General features: G+C 38.4%; 2 protein-coding genes across 2 annotated transcripts in view; one reads left to right on the forward strand and one right to left on the reverse strand.

Moving 5' to 3' along the window:
* The window catches only part of LOC122790335 (zinc finger protein 239-like), a 1,358,627-nt gene that overhangs the window by 229,168 nt on the left and 1,108,171 nt on the right, over positions 1–21,288 (forward strand). The gene's annotated exons all lie outside the window — the stretch shown is intronic.
* The window catches only part of LOC122790334 (myosin-6-like), a 353,888-nt gene that overhangs the window by 4,185 nt on the left and 328,415 nt on the right, over positions 1–21,288 (reverse strand). Inside the window, 6 exon segments of the mRNA XM_044057853.1 lie at positions 620–715; positions 809–1,084; positions 1,200–1,325; positions 18,152–18,355; positions 18,444–18,752; positions 19,556–19,680. Coding sequence (XP_043913788.1) covers positions 620–715; positions 809–1,084; positions 1,200–1,325; positions 18,152–18,355; positions 18,444–18,752; positions 19,556–19,680 — 1,136 coding nt within the window.

The following is a 21,288-nucleotide window of genomic DNA, read 5'->3' on the forward strand; positions in this document are numbered from 1 at the left end:
CTCTGAAAACATAAGGTGTATTCCTGCGGGGAAAACAGAAAGTGCAACACATGAAAATTGTACTGTATTTCTTTTGATTTTTTTTTGCTTGTTGCATTAGTGTCAGTTAACTGAGAGTTTACTGTAGTTTCATAATATGTACAATATTGTGTCGTAGAAGTTATGATAAATTTACATGCAGTAGAAGAGCAAAACTCAAGGTGCCTAAACATTGCAATCTGCAGCAAGAATGCAGTGCAGGCATATTCACACACATCTGTGTAAGTGTATGTGTTTGTGTGTGAAGGCAAACAAGTTCTCCCCATTAACTCTTGACATGGAACATAAAATCAGAGGTGTCAGCAAAAGACCTAGTTTGATTATCCAATCTGCCCAATCCTGTTGAATGTCTGAACAGTGAATGGTTCAGATGGCCAGCTTATGTGATGATAACCATCCAGCTTAAATATCCCCATATGATATCAGGAAGATGTGCCTCATTTTTGTATTAGCTACACTACTGTTTTAGTGCAGGTCACATAATTTAACAGTTTGTATCAGCTTTCCACATACCTTCTGTCAAAATACAAATAGATGTACATTTCACTTCTGTAGTTAAAATAGAGCAGAAAGGACTCACCGCTTCCTCAGCCTGATGTTTATAAGCCTTTACTTTCAGCTGCAGTTTGTCCACCAACTCCTGCAGACGGTTCATGTTTTTACGGTCCTCCTCGGTCTGTAGAAGAATTCAAATCATGTTAACTTGTAACTGATCAAAACGGAATCATAATATGGTATAATGAGAAAATTGATGACTTTCACAGTTTACCTGGTAAGTCAACTCCTTGACACGTCTCTCATATTTCCTGAGTCCCTTGACAGACTCAGCACCCCTCTTCTGCTCTAATTCCAGCTCATTTTCTAGTTCACGCACTCTGGCCTCTAGTTTCTGTAGTTGCTTCTTGCCTCCTTTCATGGCGATCTGTTCAGCTTCATCCAGCCTGTGCTGCAGATCTTTAATGGTTTGTTCCATGTTCTTCTTCATCCGCTCTAAGTGGGCGCTGGTGTCCTGCTCCTTCTTTAGTTCCTCAGCCATCATGGCAGCCTGGGAGGGTAAGAGACAACAACTGAGACACTACTTTTCATTAACCTGAAAGAAAAGCAGGTTGTATAGTTATAGCAAGAGATGTAGGTGGCATCTCTCTCACATTCAGACTTACATCAGTAATGGCCTTTTTGGCCTTATCTTCTGCATTTCTGCACTCTTGAACAGCTTCCTCTACTTCAGTTTGGAATTGTGCAATGTCTGCCTCCAACTTTTTCCTCTGGTTTATCAGGCTGGTGTTCTAAAAGGAAAGCAAAGTAAACCCAATGAAAAATAAACACGGTCAGTTTGAATTCAAAGTGTAAAACACCTAACTTCAGATACATTTCATTTTAATTCAGTTAAAGACAGAACTGTTGCATTCCATGAATCATAAATGTTTCATCTGTCCACACATCTGTATTTATTTACTGATTCTAGTAATTGCCTCTGCTGAAGCTTCTTCATACTCCGTTTTTATTAGCTTATATTAGGTTCCTCACAGATCAAAAAATTTTCAAAAAGAAAACTTAAATGGATGGAAAATGATATCTCATGTCTGCATGAAATACTGTGAGATAATGCACCCATGGGAGTGCATTATGTAGAAATGGTGACCCATCTCAAGTGCATTGTACATGAGACCTCTCAGGAAATTAAAGTGAGAAACATTTAGCAGTGGCAAATATATATGCGTTTAATAACTTTTCATCACATTGCCTTTCATCGATCACAAATGATTGAAAATACAGATTGAAAACATGTTTAATCGAAAGTATATTACATTGAATTACATAGGTTCATAGGTGTTTACTATGCTAATAACCACAAGGGCCTTTTTAAGCCTAGCTGTATCCCAAATTTTTGACAAGTTCGGATACCCTTGATAAGTGTAAGCATAGGCCTGGGAGATTTACCATTTACAGGTTACCTGTGCCCATTAGAGACACAGATGCCAAACCAGGGATGAATGCCTGGTTTTCCATCCAGTTGTCCATGACTTTCTGTTTTTCCATCCAGTTGTCCAAGTGGCAGTTGAATTGGGTTAGGGAGGAACTCTGCTTCACATAGATGGGGAGCCTGTTGGATAGATGGGGTAGTCTGTGGGATACATACCTCTCTCTCCAGCAGGTCCTGTTTATATCACAGGCAAGTTTTAAGTCTTTAGAATGGGTAATTCTGGTGCTGGTTTTTTTTTGTGGATATGCAGGAGGTCCATCAGAGTGGGGTCTGACAATGCCCTGCATGCCAGCCATAGATCTCCCCCCTCAAAAGCCTGTAGGAGACTGAATACAGGGATAGGGCCTTGAGGTGGTCTGCATAGGATATTTTACTTACGCCCTGTTTTCTTTTAGTGAGGAACCTCTGTGGACATTCCAATTGTTGGATATGCCTGGTTAGGTACATAGCAAAGAGGGCATTGTACTCAATGATAGGTCTGATGAATGCTGAATACAGTGGAACAATGACTTTCTTGGACTTAGATCCCATACCTTTGTTTATAAGTTGCGCAACATAGTATGGTTTCCTCACCAATGTAGACACATGATGGTCAAAGGCTAGATTATTATCTATGTGTCCCTAAGTCCCTGACTACTGGGTCAACTGTAAGGGGTGTGTTATCAATATGATAGTTACCAGGTATGGATGACTTCCCAAAGGATACTATTATGCATTTCTTGGCATTTAGTTTAAGTCCATGGCTCTGATACCAGGTGTTTGTTTGTGTCAGCCCCTCCTGGAGAACATTTGTGTCAGTGTGAGATTCAATGACAGCTCCTAATTTGCAATCAGCTGCAAATTTAGTCAGCCAGAGACCACTGACATTGGCCTTGACTTCTGAGACATAAATGACAAAAAGGAGCGGTCCAAGGACTGATCCCTGAGGGACTCCACTTGTGACTGGCCTCTTTGTAGAGGTGGACTCCCCAATTCTAACTTCCTGGGTCCTGTCTGTGAGCCAGTTGGCTCTCCACCGGGTGACATATGGGTTTGTACCTAACCTCTTCAGTTTGTCAACAATGCCTGAGTGGTATATTGTGTCAGATGCCTTGGCCAGGTCAAGGTAGACGTGTGAATGATTTTGTCCTCATCCATTGCTTTGATCACCTTCTTAAAGAAGTCCACCAGGTTGAGTAGGCATGATCTGCCCTTGATGACACCAAAGTGGGTTGGGTCCAGTGTCTGGAGGTTTACTATATCTCTGTTGATCATCTCCATGATAATTCTTTCCATGGCTTTATTTATAAGACTGGTGAGACTTATGGGTCTGTAGTTTCCAGGGTTTGTAGATGGCTGACCTTTGTGCAGAGGGATGACTGTTGCCTTTCTCCATTCACGAGGCATGAAGCTTGTTTGAAGTCTGCACTTAAACAGTCATTCCATAGGACCCAATAGATCATGTTTTGTGCTATTTAGAAGGCATCCTGGGATATTGTCTGGGCCCATTGATGCAGTGTTCTTGGTCTTAGAAAAAGCATTAAGGATCTGTTCCCTAGTGATAGTAGGAGGAGTTATATTTGATTATTTTTTCTGAGGGAAGGTTGAGGGGGAGAGAGAGGGGTGAAGGTGGAGCTAGATTTATCAGCCAGAAGGTTTGCTATATCTTCTGGCTCAGTATAGGTGGCTCCATTTACAATGAGCTCTGCACACAATTGTGTATTGCCTTTGAGGTTGCGGACATAGCTAAACGGTGCTTTTAGAAGGCCAAACGTACTTCAAATTTGGCTTTGGTATACTTTATTTGTCCTCTAAGTTGTTTGTCTAGTTTGATGAGAGTGCTTTTATCCTGCTGGGTGCTGCAGCTCCTAATTTTTGCCATGATTTTCTTCTTCCTGTTATACAGCCTATTTAATTTTGTGATTCATAGAACATTTCATATACAGGAAATACCCCTCCAAAAGTGATAATGTTGAGAGTTGTTACATGACGATTAGTGGAGAGAGAGTTATCAACTTATGTTTAAAGGTCTCTAACAACATTCTCATTCTAACGTGTTGTGTTGTAAGCTGTGGGATGGGCTGCCTTCAATGCACAACAATATTCCATGTTTTAGCATTTAATTTGAGCCCAGTGTTTGTACACCAGTCATTGACATGTGTAAGTCTGTGGTGGATGACTTGAGTGTCAGAGGAGGACTGAATAATGACACCCAGTTTACAATCATCAGCAAACCTGGATAACAAAATTTATTTGGTTTGTGATCTGGAGATTAGAAAATTAAATTCCAAACAATAGGGGTCCCAGTACTGATTCCTGCAGGACACCACTGGTATCCTTCATACCCTCTGAGGAGGTACTTAGTGCCCATACTATGCGTGTTCTGTCTCTCAACCCGTTTGCTGTCCATCTTATCACAACGGAATTTATTTGAAGTCAAGTTTAGCTAGTTTATTATGCTAGCATAAGGAATGGCGTCAAAAGCAATAGCCAGGTCAAGGTATTCTGTGTGGACAGCAAGACTGCTGTCGACAGCCAGTGTTACGCTTTCAAAGAAATTTATCAGTTTCATTAGACAGGATTTATCCTTCACAAAACCACCAAATTGCTGGGTCTATCCTGATTAGGGTTTTAATTTCATAGTTGATCAGGTCCAATACAATTTGATCCTTGGCTTTGCAAATGAGTCTTGGCAAACTTATGGGCCTGTAATTTCTTGTGTCAGTATAAGGCCACCTTATCTCATGCTGTTAGATATTATGGCATGCTATTAATAATCCTCTGATTACAAGAGAATTTAGTTTATGGTTGATAAGAGCAGAATGGTTAAGTAAGGCTTCAGAAAGACTGATCAGAAGAACAAGCCATACTTAGAATTCAGATTTAAAGATGAACTCCTGCATTATCAGATCATTTACTATTAACTTTAAAGTGGAAATAATCTACAGAATTAAAAAAAAAGAAAAGAAAAACATAGACATTTAGAAGTAATATAAATGATCACTAAGTGTCAACCTAAAATAAAATGTGGGAACTTTGAGAATGAAATCTTGATTAGCCTAAATGTTTTTTTTTAGGTTATGGGATGCAGTTAAGACATATTTGATAGCACACATTAAAATATATAGAATATAAGCATAATTAAGATTAAGAGCAAGAATAAATAATAAGGGACCGGACAAGGGGTAGAGGGAAAACTATCAACACCGATGGTCGGGACTGTGGTTTAATAAGCAGTGTAAGTGCTATAAACTTGGTGTTTGGGATGATGGTGATGAGACTTCGAGCATTTGATGTCCAGTCTTGTTCTCCTAATGAGGAGTATGGTGTTTTGCACATCTTGACAGGCTGCTGGTTTAGACCAGAGGACTTATGCAGACAAGTGTAGATGTAAAATTTCACTGGGACACTTGTGTTGAAATACTTACATACATCATGCACTAACAGGATCCCTGTCTCAGCTGTCACATTTAATGGGAATGAGCAAGCATAAAATGCACTATGTGACCACCAACCTCTGGAGATAGTGGCCAGTGGGGCACCCAGAACTGTCTGTGGATTAGATGTCATTGTACATTACTTACAATCTGGAACTCACTATCCACGATCTACAAAACACAGGTGAATACCTTTAAGGCAAAACTCATTTCACATCTTATATAAAAGCCATCCTGTGATTGCTTTAGAGATACTGGATAACTTTGTTTCATATAGAATTGATCCTCAGTGTCTTTCCTTAACATGTCTGGGATACCAGACATTGGAAACACTTTGCCCTATTGACTAGTATAGCTGCAGATGTTAAAGCAGATTGTTCTAGCCACTGTGAAGAAGCTTGTTGTATTAATCAATAATCACTAGTAAATAGTCTCCTGATAGCAAAACGTTTGCAAAATTCTGCACTCATTTCAGCTCATGCTCTTGCTAGGAGTTCTGAGAGAGTCACTGGAGCTGATTTCTTTCTGTGATTGTTAGTTTTACAATGCAGCCACTTATGCAACATAGATTCTATACATCTTTCACTGTCATTTTTTACACCTGCTTTGATTCTGACTAAGCATGATATGAGTTTCTTATTCTACTATAACAGTCTGGTTTACAAGACTTTATGAATAACTATTATAGTCCCGCTTGAACTGAAAAGCTAACTCGTTTTGTCAGTGTATTTCCTAAACTGACTTGCATATGGGATTTCACCATTTAACTTTTATCATATTTTGTTATTGCAGACATCATTCAGTGTCTGTAAAACAGGGTTCTTTTTTTTTGTTAATTTCCAAATATGTGTCTTTTTTAAGGTGAGCGTTTTGGAAACTATGTGTAAAACAAGTCTGACAAGGTCTTCAGCTGCAGTGATCTGCCTGGCAGTCACACCTTCGTTACAGGGCACTGTATGTCTAAATATAAAGCCTGGCGAGTTTTCATTTCTTTTTTTATAAATTATTTTGAAGTAATAGGGTTGTAGTCTTAGCCTCCAGAATTCTACTCCTGAAGGGAGTTTTGATTCTGACAGATTCCCAGTTCTGGTGTTTTGTGTTTGATTTCAACTTTCTTTGGGTCAAGTGGCATAAAAGGATGAAGTCTTGGTTGTGACTCAGATCATCAAGGTTTGATTAATGACCAGCCACTAGACTAGCTGTGAGGATAAGAGGAGTGAGGATCTGAGGTTTTCTCAATTCTCTCATGGGGTGGAAGAAGGAACGGGATCATGCTGGGGAAGCTCACAAGTTGCCTGTTTCTGCTAAAAGCCGTTAGACAATAGAGAAGCAGTTGCCAGTAATGCTTTGTAGATAAGTATTAGTAGGTGTGCGGTGGGAAAGGGACACATACTAGGAAGACTTACCTTTTCATGGAAGAGACCAGGAGACTTTAACTACAGTTGTCAGTCAAGGTGTTTAGGTCAGAATTAGTTGGGAATATTTCACACTGGAGGTGAGATGTTGTCTTAGCAATACCCAGTTGTGTTACACACAAGCATGTGTAGGAGTGTGGGAACAACTTTTAGCCCAAATAGTAAATTGCATGTTGCTGTGTGATGTCCCCTTAGGTATCTGCTTGAAGAATTCTAATTCCACAAAACGTAGAGGCTGCTCCCTCTGAAGCAATGTTTCCAGAACAAGTACAGTTTGGAGTGTACTGCCAGGGAGAATAGAGTAATGGGATAGCAAAGGGGATCTGACAACATCAGTGCCAGCTGCCCTCACCAAATTAAAGACGTGAAGGAATTATATATGTTTGTGGTTTAACTCAGTTTGGTGATATCCTATGCTTAAATACAGACTACCTAAAAGCTATTGCACGATTCATTTCGAAGATGATGTTGTAAAGTGTCTTTTTCTGGTAATTGCATTGTTATACTTTTCTATATTTATGCATATTCACATCTCATTAGGGTGACAGGGTTTTGAAGGGATGTAAATAATGGTAACACCCATGGAAATGCACCTTCTACTCTTTCAGTGAAATCTCAGAATCCTGAAATCCTGTTCCATTTTAGTTTCATATGACAAGGAATCTTTCTGTGTGCTTCACATTCTGATTGGCTTGCCACATCTGTGTATAATTTCATTTTAAAATTTCCAATTCCTTATAAAATCTCTCTGAATATTTTGTGACACTTTTCTCATGTCCTACCATTTATAAGGTTATTCTCAGCGGAATATAGAGTGTTGATCAAATCTACATTGGCTGAAGTACTGTGTAGCTCATCAAGAACACTTCTATCTCATTGAAGATGGCTTGTTGCTAACCACATTCTTAAGACTTTTTTCAGTGGAAGGAGCTTTTCATTGTTATACGGCTATATTGTATCTTCTGTACTGTTCAAAAAAATGAGGATCATGTTGTTCAAATGTGGAATAACTCATTGTATCAATAGCTCTATGCAAGTTTGTTTGTACAGGAATTCTAATAGTTGTTTATCTGGATCTTGCTTTTGTGTTTGCTTTTTTGTTGCTGATGCATAAGAATTTGCATGTTCCATTGTTAACCCCACTGACGTATATTTATATATATGAGTCTATATCATAACTTAAAAAGTCCATTCCATCTACATTTATGTAATCAAACTCATAACATCTAAAACGCCATTTCATCAAAACTCATTTAATTGAAAAAATTACTTCACAACACGTGTAACATAAAACATGCTTATGTGGGGTGCTTTTCCCCCCACCCCACCACCTTACTTGTATATACTAACTCTGTGATCACACACCTGAAAGGACAAAAAAAAAAAAACACCACACACAGTGAATCAGTTCTCAAGAGCAAACACGGACATCTACAGATCCTGGGGTACGACACAATGGTGAACATCACAATTCACATATATTGTGCTAGACTCAGTTCCCTAATAACTTCTATGATAACAAATGACACTATTGCATACTTTCTACAAAATTCTGTACAGTTCTATACTTTTCAATGAAATGGGTTCAACATTATGAGTTTGTGTCATGACTTTTGAATGTTATGCTAGAGACCCTTATTATCCATCTATATCTCTGTCTATATATATAATTATATATAGAGAGAGATATAGATACACACACACGACTGTCAGTGAAACTGTCAAATGTGTGTAATTTTCACAGTTGTCTAGTCGACTGCATATGTTCGACTAGGCAGTTGTTCAACAGTTGTTTGAGATTGACAAGCCCCAGGAAGGGGAATATTCCCTTTCCCCTGGGACTGTGCTTTCTTGGAGTTAGTCAGTATAATTAGCAGGGGGTGTGGGGGTATAGGGTGGCTTGTCCCCTAATGTTTTACTTTAATTTTTAATGTAGAAGTTGCATGAGCCAATGCTGTTTTTTGGTGCATGCTTAGTGCGGTGACAGCTTCTATGTATTCGACCACATGTGGTCGATATTTAGGCAGTCGACTTTGACTGTTTTCATTAATCTATAGTACATACATATATATATATATATATATTTGTGTGTGTGTATAAACATTCTGTGTGTTTGTGTGAGCTTTTGTGTGTTTATGTGTAGCTGGGTGTTTTTATAATTTCATTGTGGTGGCTGAATCATAAATATTTGCTATACGTGACAGTTGCACTCATTGTCAGTGTGATAACTAATTATATTCTCTTGTATGAATTACACTTTTCCTCAAGGGCATGGGTGATTTGTGTTAGAAGGATAAGATTTTTAAAGTTTGGTTCTCTAAATCAAAAATGATTAGCTACTAGGAAAGGGGAAATCTGTTTTCCACAAGGGTACAGTGTCATGAGAGTTTTTTTTTCAAGGGGAATACAGGGATTGTGCCCCTTTAGTAAGTACTGTTAAGGGATGTGGATCCTACAAATAAACCACTGACGAAATTAATGTATTCATATTTGCACAAAGCAGCATTTCAACTGTTGTATTTTGATCTAGAAAGCAACAGCCCTAATTGTCTACAAAACGGCATCCCTAGTTACATGCAAGAGTAACCACTGTGCTAACTGTAAATGGAAAAAATTAAGCAAAAGTCTATGCCTCAGTTCTCCTTAAGCATTTGACAGATATGGAATGTTGAAGAAAACCTCTGCCTATACCTCTCAACCTGGAAACATCAAAAATCTGGACAAAGGCCCATGAAAAATGGGTACAACTAGCCAAAATTCTGTACACTGATTAACAAATTCTGCATACATAACTATGAAACCCCACCCACTCCAAACACAAATTGAAGAACAGACAAAATATTAAACAACACAAAATATAACCAGAACAATAGCGTTTTATTTATATTAACATTTGAACGTATATAAAACTTTGAACTTGTATAAAACTAAAATGTAATTTTCTTTTATAAAAATAAAATTAACTGCTACATTAATATCAACTAAAATATAACCAGAGTAATACTATTATATTTATATTAACATACAGCATGTGATACCTTTAAAACAACAAAACTGAAAAAGTAATAATGGCTCATCTTCTTTTTTTACTTATCCTTCATTGTAGTGTAACCTATCCCTTCCATGCTGTATACACTTGCACTTCAGTACTGCCAGTGAGAAGGTTTTAAAGAAAAAAATGGCAAATAGCAGACCATTGAAATGAAAACTGAACTTAAATACAGATGCTATTTGCAACATCAACAGCACTAAAAAGTAGTAGACGCAGTTTTAAAATAATAGACCAGTCTAGTCCAATTTTGGTGTGTCATTGTTATCCGTATAAATGACCAGACAAAAGCAAGACCACTAGAAAGGGATCACATAAAGCTAACTTATTATTATTTTATTATGCATCATTTGTAAATTAGCTAAGTGGGATGGTCTGTGAACCCTGTCAACCAACCTACACCTGATCTTTGCCAAAAGGCCTAGAAGAGTGACCCACAAGGGAAAGGATTAATACAAAACAAACACAAACAATTTAGTATAGCCAATAGCCAGCATGTTTTTGAGAGGAAGATATAGCCAATGATTGCTTTTCAGGACTGAACCTCATGTCTTGAAGCTATGTGTCCAAAAACTTTCCATCAAGCAACTATGCCGTCCTGATAAATGCTAGGAACTGGAAGCTTTGCCCCTGTGTCAAAACAGTAAAATATGAATAAGAAAATAATCACATTTTTAATCGGTCTAGTTAGGACTAGTTTTAAACCTCTTAATTTCACCAATTCCCAAAGTGCCATGAACTATAAAAAAAGAACATTTACCCAGTCACATAAATACTTGTCAGTGAAATTATACTTAGCAGGAGTTTTACTGAAGGCTTTGCAAGCACTCACAGTAATTTAATATAATGGCACATTGATGTGTCTTGATGCAGCAGTGTGTCTGAACATGATATTATGTTTACATAATAACAGTTAGTATGTTACTGCTTCACATTTCTTGGCTCCCTGATTTGATTCTTAGAAGTGGTGCCTTTTTTGGTGGAATGTACATGTTCTTCCCAGGTCCATATGTGTTTTAATGTGGATCCCCACATTCCCCCCTCATTAAGGAATAAGTGGATTGGCAATGATAAACATGTGTATTTGAAACAGTGAGTGTGCCTTGTAGTGGACTGGTTTTCCATTTCTGCCCTGTGCCTATTGCTTGACAGGACAGACTCTGGTCACTATCTAACCTAAAGTGGATAAGGTGGGGGTACAAAAAAATGGGTGGATCGTGCACAGTATGGTTCACTAGCATGTCCTTCCTTAGCCTGATTAAAATTAAAAATGACCATTAAACAAGATCCTTTTCTGGATACCAACAAATAGCTATCAACTTAAAACCACCCAGTAAGTGGTTACAATAAGAGATCTACACTAGCAGGCTAAGCTAAGAGTGAAAAAATGGTTTACATATGCAGATATGGTGAGATACTGAAAGAAACAAAAAAAAAATTGTTCAACAGTGAAAAATGGGATTTACGTGACTGTTATTCACACAGTGCAAGGCAATCCATAAATAAACTGGAAGCTCCATTTTTTTCTCTTTTTTTGAAAAGTTGAGAAATACAACAATATGACATTTGTAAAATTAAGCATGGATATATGAAGCAAGACTCTGCACAACTGAGCTCCAACTTTCAAGAGTTTTACACTGACCAGTGTGGTTTTAATAGTTACAAATCCAGTTCAAAACTTACAAGCTATTCTTGTCTGAGACCAAATGCTTCCCAGTGAAAATACTTTGGTTCAAAATGGATAACCATCCACTCTCTCATTTCCTTTGCTCTCGATAAAGTTTAAATTAATCTGTTCAAAGTTGTGAATTCTGTTTTAACCTGTGTTTTTTTACTTGTACTTAAAAAGCATGACAAACTATAACCCCTGATTCACTTAAAGTGGTACTTGAATAAAAGGATACCATCCATGCACTGAACAAACACACTTTCACAAACCCATGCTAAAATCTCCTTACAGTTACATTAAAAATAACTCTACTGCCTTATCCAAGCAATTCATATGAATGCAGTTATTTCCTTATCTTTTATCTATGTCTGTTGTTGTTGTTGTGTCTTTCTGCTTTTCCCGGTTAGGGGTCACCACAGCAGAACTCCGGTCCACTGATGATTGGCAGTAGATTTTTACATGCCAGCCCTGACGCACAACCTTCAACGAAGGTACACCCATTCATGCATGTCTCCACACAGAAGATGCCCTAACTGAGAATTGAACAGGACATCATCTTACTGCGAGGCGACAACGCTACCGTAGAACCCCCACATAAGCCTTAATATCAGTATATAATACCAGCTAGGCTCACAGGGGGAAATCAAAGAGGCGTAATCTCCCATCAAGCGAAACTCAAAGAAGAAACCAGTAATCCATCTTTTCACTAAATAACCAGCATCACTGGACATCGGGAATTCTCATGTTTGCAATCACAGTAAGTTTACATGCAGATAACACAAAACAGAAATGTTCATTATCCAGTATCCACAAAACAGCATGCATTTAAAAGGATCCTGACAATTCACTCCATCAACCAGTACGTGAGGACAGATGTGATGTGTAATTTGGTACACTGCTACACATATTTCTTAAACAGCATTATTTTTTCCATTTGTTCAAAACATAATCAAATGGAGGAGGCCCAGACTTGCGAGTATAGCCTTTGGCCTAAAATAGGACTGAAGGAACAACACAAAATGCTAGGGTATACTCGCAAAGGGAAAGTAGACCTGTATCCAGAAAAAGGTCCTAGTCCTTTTAGACTTGAGTAATATTTTATTATCAGTAAAATAGACAGGACCGGTCTATCCAACCAAAAATGTTCAGTAGAGGGAGGAAATGCACCAGAGAGAGGTATCTCTCTGCCTTATCAGTCAGCCAGCGAACTGTTGAATCCCCAACAAATATATAGTAGACACTCCAAATAACTGGTAGACAGAAGTTTGTTTCTCAGACCTTTATTATTGCATCCAAATGCTACTTGGTGTTACTAAGTTAACATTAAGTAGCACTTGGGACACTGGCTGACTGATAAGGCAGAGAAATACCTCTCTGGTGCATTTCCTACCTCTGCTGAGTATTTTTGGTTGGCTATATCAGTCCTGTCTATTTTACTGGTACTAAAATACCACTCTTAAGTCTAAAATGACTAGGACCACAGGTTTACTTTCCCTTTGCAAGTACACCCTAGTAGTTCGTCCAAAACATAAAAAAAACAGAGATGGCTTCACTGTTTTAAGACAGAACTAACCTGCAAAGCTACTTGCAGTGATGTCCTAGAGAAAAGAAACTGGTTGGGATCTTTACTACCATATTACTGTCAGTACAGTTATCGTTCACAAGTCCAATGACCAACAGTACAGCCCACGAGGTATAGTCAGTAGCCCAGTGCAATGTAATTAAACCTAGTACTTGATGTCCTCTTTGGCTGGCTGGTGCAAGACATGGGTGGGTTGTGGCCGGCCATAAACGAAATAACTTTTTTTTTTTAAATCTCTCCAGCTCTGAGATGAGTCTCGGAAAGGCAGTCAGGCACAATCTTGCTACGTTGACATCATCGCACATGCCCCTGCTTGTTGATGATATTACACGGATATGCTGGTAATGCGTGATGATGTCAGCGGTATGTAAAAATTCTAAAGAAAAATAAATTGGAATTTAATGGGGCCACTCAGGAATTCGGGGCAAAATAGCCCTCAAAACTGGGAAATTTCGAGGAATTCATTATGGTTGAGATGTATGCCTTTTCCAGTGAAACATTGCAAGGTTTCATTGTTTGGAATGTTTTATTACTGGTGGAGTTGCTATATGGTTTATTTAGGGTCAGCTTTTCTTCAGCTGGCAGAGTCCATTTGAGAAACTCTTCTGATTTTGTAAAACAAGAAAACAAAACATTTTAGCAACTATCATGTTGAGACTTCTGCCATCTTCCCCTTTACCGACCCACCTTTATTATTCTTTTAATTTGCTGTCCTAATCATAGCATTTAGAATGCATCATATTTCTCTCACTCCTCTTTTTAATCTTCACTGAGTACATATCCACTGACATTAGATAGTTCTTACTGAATTCATTCTGCTACTTCTGAATTATTACACCCGCTGTATGCTGTGCAGGCTTTTGTCTTCCCTTAAGTGAGTGTTTCTTCAAAACTGAGCAAAACTGTTCTTACAGTGTCTTATTGGTTCATAGGTGTGTACTAGGCTAATGGGTCTGAGGCCTTTACAAGCCTAGCCATAGGATTACCCAGGCATCGTGCCCCCCAACCTTAGTTCCCAGTGCCTCTGTCGAGTAGAGCCACTGGAGTTATCCCCGGGGTGAATTTTCTATTTCCCATCCACTCATCAAGATTTCTCTTGAAGAGGGTCAGCAAGGTCTTATGACTTTCTCCATTGACAGAAGAAGTAAATTCTAATTTTAGTTTGTTATTCACCTACCTGTAATGTGGCTTACTTCTGCGTTAAAGAATCAGGAATGTGAAGAACTGAGATAGTGTAAAATGTCAGAATATGAAAAAGCGCATTTCCAAAAAATAAGTTTCAGCTATGGCAGCAAAACATGATCAGATCTAGTAACTACATTTGGAATTGGGCACAGTTTTCAGTGTACATTTCTGAGACTGGCAGTTATTAAGAGAAGGATGAGTGAGCATTTAGCAGGTCTGTCCTATGAAAAATCTTCATCAGCAAGTATATAACTTTCTCACTCTCTTATATTTAGTAGATCAGTTTAGATATTTACATATTCTTACTCCAAGGTCATAACATTGGTATTGTATGCATTCTTTTTCCACCTGTCATACTGATAATAGTGCCAGCCCTCATGCCAATTTGTAACCCACTACAGTAATATACAGCCAGAGTGGGCAGTCGGTATAACTAGCTATGCATCTCTATGGGATGCCAGTGACTTTACATTAATGAATATAATGCAATACCTTTAATTGATTTCTACCATAGACAGTTACATGGTGCGTACTCACTGCAAGTCCTTGACTTGTAGCCAGTGACTTCACCTAGGGTCAGATCTCATAGAGTAAGGGACCAGTCCCATCCAACCATAGCACACGACAGGGCACAGTTAAATGAACTGTGCATTACTAAGCACTATCACTCCCTTGTATTTGTCTTTATAATCAGTGTTGCATAACAGGACATTAGCTAACCAACAGCCAGTGTCCACATCCTTTATCAGATCAATTTTGAAAATATCTATGTTATTCCCACTCCACAAAGGAGGTTCATCCACAGAACTATCCAACTATGCTATAGCCATACTATCACATCACCACTTAAAAAAATTATGGAAAAAGTGCATGCACAACCAATAAAATGCCTATCTAACCCAAAAAAAATAAACTACTCACACCCCATCATAGAGTTCCTCAAGGTTCCATATACATAGCTTCAAACATTGACAATAAACTCAGATTTGATATACATATCAACAAGCCATTAAGTCAGTCAACAACACTACTGGTAAAATATGGAACTCTCTCCCAAATAACATCACGCTTGACTAGCTCTGTGCCATTAACTAAAACATAAACAACTAGCTAAGATGATAAATACTTTGTCTACTGTGATAAAGAAATATGTATCCTGTCTAACTCTATGTCATTATAATATGTTATTAATGTTACATTTGTAGTAATCTCAGAAATAGTAATGGCAGTCTTAATAGCCTATGTTTTTGTTAAGTTCTTCAGCTCATTTTACTTGCCTAATTATCAATGTAACTCTGTTAAAGGACATGTATCCAGTCGGACCATCCCGGTTAACAAATGTAAAATAAATAATAAATAAATAAAATAAACATTTTATTTATATAAGCTTACCCATTTAAAAAAAAATGCAATATTACTCTTTAGATACTGAATTTGATTTCTTTTTTAAGAAAATATTGCATTTGCTTGGTTCACTTCATTGTCTTTTTAACTTAGGACTCTGAGAAGCATAATAGTTAAGGTCCTGGAATGCAAAGATATGATCCAAATTTTAAATGATTTAGTAGTGTGAATATGTGTGAATATTTGAGCAGGTCATATGTTTTTTTTTTGATTTTCAGGGCTCCCCACAATATAAGGTGTTTGTGTTTCTTTCGGGGTTTTCCTAGGTGACTGAAAGCAACATTAACAGATGCTTTTGTAATGTACTCTGTGTTGGCACTTGTGGTACTCACAAATAATTTTATCAGCTAGATCTTCATTCACATTTCTAAATGTTAGAGCACCCTTTTTCTTCATTCTGTATTAATCTAGCTGTTTAACATGTAATTGCATAGGGTCTCTCTGAAGATAATATATAAAGTGCACCTTTGTCCTTCTGTGATGGATTTGCCCTTTGTCGCCATCTGTGCAAACACATTTTAAAAAGAAGCCCTGCTAGTAAAGTATGTTACATCTGCAGTTTTGTTTCTTCAGTCCATCTCTGAGAGAAGTCAGAATCATCGTCATCACCCCCCTTTTTCCCATTTTCTGTATGGGTTCAGGGTGTCGCCATCTCTCTCTCTTCAATACCACATTCCTGTCTTTTTTCACAGTCATGCCTGACTCTCACAGGTCTTCTGTTACACAGTCCATCCACCTGTTTGCTGGGCACCCACATTTCCTCTTGCCTTCTTCCTGTCTATTCCGAAATCATCTTCACCACACTGTCTTCTGCTTTTCTTTACATCTGCCCAAACTATTGTAATCTGTTCTGTCTGACTTTTACTGCAATTGCAGCTACTTTGGCTTCTCCTCTTATGCCCTGATTTCTTTGTCTGTCTCACAATTTGCATCCCACAACCCTTTGTAATCACTTCATCTCCATCACCTCTAGCTTCTTCACCTGCTCTGCCTTTACTGCCCTGGTTTCTGTACCATACAGTAATATTGGTCAAACCACTGTTTTGTACACCTTACTTTTCAGATTCTTTGGCATTCTTCTGTCATACACTACACCTGACACTATGTGCCAGTTGGCTGCAGCCCCTTTGATTTTAACTTTGATCTCCTCATTCAGACATCCCTTCTCCATAACCACCCCTCCAAAATACTTGAGGCTGTTAACCTGTTCCACTACTTTCCCTTCTATGTCAGTTCTCATCTTCTTCTGATTTCCCAATTTGCTGCCATTACAACTGTCTTATCTGTACTCAGTTACATCCCATGTGCCTTCAGTTTTGTATTCCACTCCCCTACCCTTTGCTGAATTCTGGTTTAGAGTCTGCCCGTAATGCCACGTTGTCTGCATATAGCAGCTTTGTTGATCTGTCCTCGTTGACCTGTTTGCTAATGTAGTCCATCACCAGTATGAACAGCAGTGGGCTCAGAGCTAAACCTTGGTGCACACCCACTGGAAAGCCTTCTGTGAGACTGAACGCTGTTTGTGCTTGAGTCATTGGGTCCTTGCACATAGCTGCACTAATTTTACCAATGTTTCTGGGATGTAATACCACCACAGAACTGCCAAAATCAGCTTTCTTGGGACCTTGTCATATGCTTTCTCCAGGTCTAGGAATGCCAATTTGGACTCTTTCCTCATCTCTAGCTTTTTCTTATCTATCTGTCTCGCTGCAAACATTGGGTCAGTTGTTCTTGGATGTCAGAGGACTTCATTAAATAGTAATACAGTGAAAACTTATGTATCTGTTATATAAAATAAGTGGGCATTTTGACAACATTTTATAGATAACAGCAGGCAAAGATAATGTCTTACGAAACTGAAAGCAGCAGATGGCTTGTGGTCCATGACAGCATGAGGACAGCGATTCCATTCCTTAGCTTAAGGCTGATATATGGAGCCCAAATCTTGGAAAATAATCCCAGTGGACTGTGTAGGTATTGCAGTTTACAAACCGTAAATGTTTATGTTTTATATAAAAATGTAAATATGTCACAAAACATCATCATGCTAATATTTTCACTAGCCTACACATATAAAAGGGGGCTAATTAATTACAAAAAGTATGACAGCTTTATGTTATGGGGTAGTGTTACTTAACCTTACTAGGTACTCACATAAATCTTTTTCCCCAGATTAAACCTGTTAATAAGAACCTGTGTACTGCTTCATTAATACCTGTGCTTTTTGACGCATAAAGTAGGATGAAATGCTTGTGCAGAACAGTGTGAGAACAATGTGACTAACAGATACTTTAGCCTTTTCTCAAGGCAGCTTTCCGAAGTACAGAAGGACATCTGTACAAATAACTGCCTCCTCCTTTCCTCATCCCTTGAAAATTAAAACTAAAGCATCCTGTGGAAGATGTTACCTGGGAGTGCAGAAGTTGTACCCTCTCACTTGTCTCAATAAGCTCCTGTTCTGCCAGTTTGCGAGCTCGCTCTGTTTGCTCCACTACGCCTCTGAGCTCCTCAAGCTCTGCCTGTAGGAGTGCACTGCGTCGTTCCACCATTGCATTGTTTTCTTTTAGGTCGTCATTAACCCTCATGACATCATCAAGCTGTATCTGTGTATCCTAGTTAAGAGTATGGAAAAAAGGACATACTGGTGAGTCACCCTTTCTGATCATTTATATAAAAATGAGCAAAATGTGACAATAGTACCTTAAGATGAGCCTGCAGTATTTTGAGTTGTTTGTGTGCCTCGGTTGCCTGTCTGTTGGCTTGACTGAGCTGAATTTCCATCTCATTCATATCACCTTCCATTTTCTTCTTTATTCTTAAGGCCTCGTTTCGACTTCTCGTCTCCGCTTCGAGAGACGTTTGAAGGGACTCTATGACTCTCTGATTGTTCCTCTTGGCCTGCTCCATTTCCTCATCCTTCTCTGCCAACTTCCTCTCAATGTCGGCCTTGACCTGATTGAATTCCAGCTGTGCTCGAAGGATCTTTCCTTCTTCATGTTCAAGGGAAGCCTAAAAGACAAGGAACAATTTAAGAAATGGATCACTTGTTGTAATACACAAGTAAAAGCCTAAGTTCATTATGAGGCATGTAGGGTATGTTCACTTATTTATTTATGATTTGTTAACCTGTGAAGTGGGTTGGTCTACGGATAAATTTTAGCCATAACCTGGATTGTAAAGGAGGTGTAAAATTATATGTATAATTTAGTGAGGCTAATTAACTGGCATGTTTCTCTGAGGAAATTGGAAAAATTCAGAACTTGAAAAAATCCACAGACACATACATACCAGAAGTTAGGAATGAATCCCGGAGGTATGAGGCAGGAATTTTACAACTGAACCACTATGTTACATGCCTGAGTATGTCCCTTTAGTCTAGTAATGGATGCAAACTTCTGGAGCCATAAAGTATGAAAGTCAGGAAAAATTCTGCATGTATAGCTGTATGTTGCTCCCTTGTCAAGGCAGAATGACTTACAGGAGTGTTCAATGTACAACTAATAAAGAATCCCTGTACCTTTGTGGGTGTGCGGCAGTGTATCCTTAGAGAAAACATAATGTGCATCTACATTACTGTATTCAGTATGCTTACTAACCAAATGTTCACAACTTCCCCTTTCATAATGACAGTCACCAAGAGAAATAGAGCTACAATTACCAACAAATGTTAACAGGTAGAGAGTGTTAAAAAAAAACAGCATAGTCCCCTTTCCGATGTATGACAGCAGTCAGATGGGAGACTACCCATTCAGAGAATATCAGGAAGTAAAATGGAGTTAGATAAATAGAAAGCTTATGAACATAAGTACTACCTCAGCTTCCTCCAGTGCTGACTGCAATTCTGCTTTCTCCTGCTCTAGTTGTTTTCTGATCTTCTCTAACTCATGGATATTCTTTCCTCCTTCACCAAGTTGCTCAGACAGGTCAGATATTTCCTCTGTGGGATTGAATTAAAAAAAAAAGAACTTAGGGATCCACAATAAATGGCAAAGGAAAGGCATTGTAGAATAACAACATTTAGATCTATCAGCATTGTGTATTAAAACAATGCATGTTGAACTGAACCAGCTCCTTTCAGCTGTGAAGTACATAATGTTGCATACAACCCTTTTATAACACATTTCTATTTTACACATAGTTAGGGATGGCCAAAGGTTAGCTGGCTCCCAAGAAGAAAGGGCTGCATAGTGCTCCCTTTCACCATCCCTGAGTGCCCCCATCCTGACCTACCCACACCATCTAGATGACTTCTTTCTTCCTTTTTCTCACAGTTTGACTTAATCTTCAGTTTTTAGTACATTTGCTCATTCATTCAACACATAGGCAAGACTGATCTCTAATAACTGTAGAAAACAACTGTATTAAGTTGGGGTCTGCAAGGCCTCCAAAAACCATGGAGGTTTCTGGATGATTTTTTGAGACGCATTTTACAGTGTTTTTTTTTCCAAGAAACTTTGCATCCAGTGATGGCCTGAGCAAAAATCATGAGTAAAGGAAGAAATTCAGTTTTCTTTAACTTTGAATCCTTTCAAAACACCCTAACTAACTAAGACTACACTGTAAAAACTGGGGTAGAAATAGCTGCTTTAAGCTGGGGATCTGGGGCCACAGGGGTTCTAGATGGTCTGAGGTGCATTTTACAGTTTTTAAAAATGTAAGCTATGTACTTACCATAACAATAGAGCTGTGTTGTTTCATTTTCTTCTGTTTCAATCTTTGGGTTGTAAGATCTGATCGGATGCAACCCTGGTCCCTTCTTCCCAAGCTGTGGATCCGAGGATCTGACATCTCCCCTACCCATAATCCTCTCCTTTACACTAAATTACCTCAGATTCAGTTTACTAACTTGTACCTAAAAACAGATTTTCTCCTGTAACTGAATAACTTTTAGGTGTCATAGTTAGGGAACATGCTTATACCACAGTAAGGTACAAAAGGAAACTTTAAGAGACAGCTAAGGTCTGCCCATTTACCAGAAACTGTTAGTGACAATACTGGAAGGGGGAAGGATGGAGGGATGCTGAACCAGATGAAAATGAGACAACACAGATTTATCATTATGGAAAGTACATCATTTTGTATCTGATGTATATTTTTGATCAATTCAACCTTTGTCACAGATCCCCAAGCTTCAAAAAGCACTTGTGTGGCATCAAGGAAGGACATTACTGAGAATACTGGAACCAAAGGAGGAATGTGCTCATCCAATTTGTAATGAGACACAAAAGTGTGAACCGTGGACTATGCTGCTGCATGAACGCTGTAGAAGTATCTATTGCTCTTGTGGAATGGCCTTTTGGTTTCATATGTAGGAGTAAATGACAGTCGTTATAAACAAAAGAAATGCAGTCCAACAGCCATTTGGAAATTGTAACTTTTAATATGCTTTTTCCAATTTATCTTTAGAGAAGGATGCAAACAGTTGATCTGGCATTATGATAGCCTTGTTTTCATGTAAATAGAATCTGAGATGTCTGTCTGTAAACATCTAGCATGTGTATGATATATTCTCCTTTGTTTGGGAACCTGGGAAAATAGACTGGCA

Source organism: Protopterus annectens, chromosome 16.part0 (genome assembly GCF_019279795.1).
Source record: "Protopterus annectens isolate FY-2018-M chromosome 16.part0, PAN1.0, whole genome shotgun sequence".
In the NCBI taxonomy this organism is placed as follows: Eukaryota; Metazoa; Chordata; order Ceratodontiformes; family Protopteridae; genus Protopterus; species Protopterus annectens.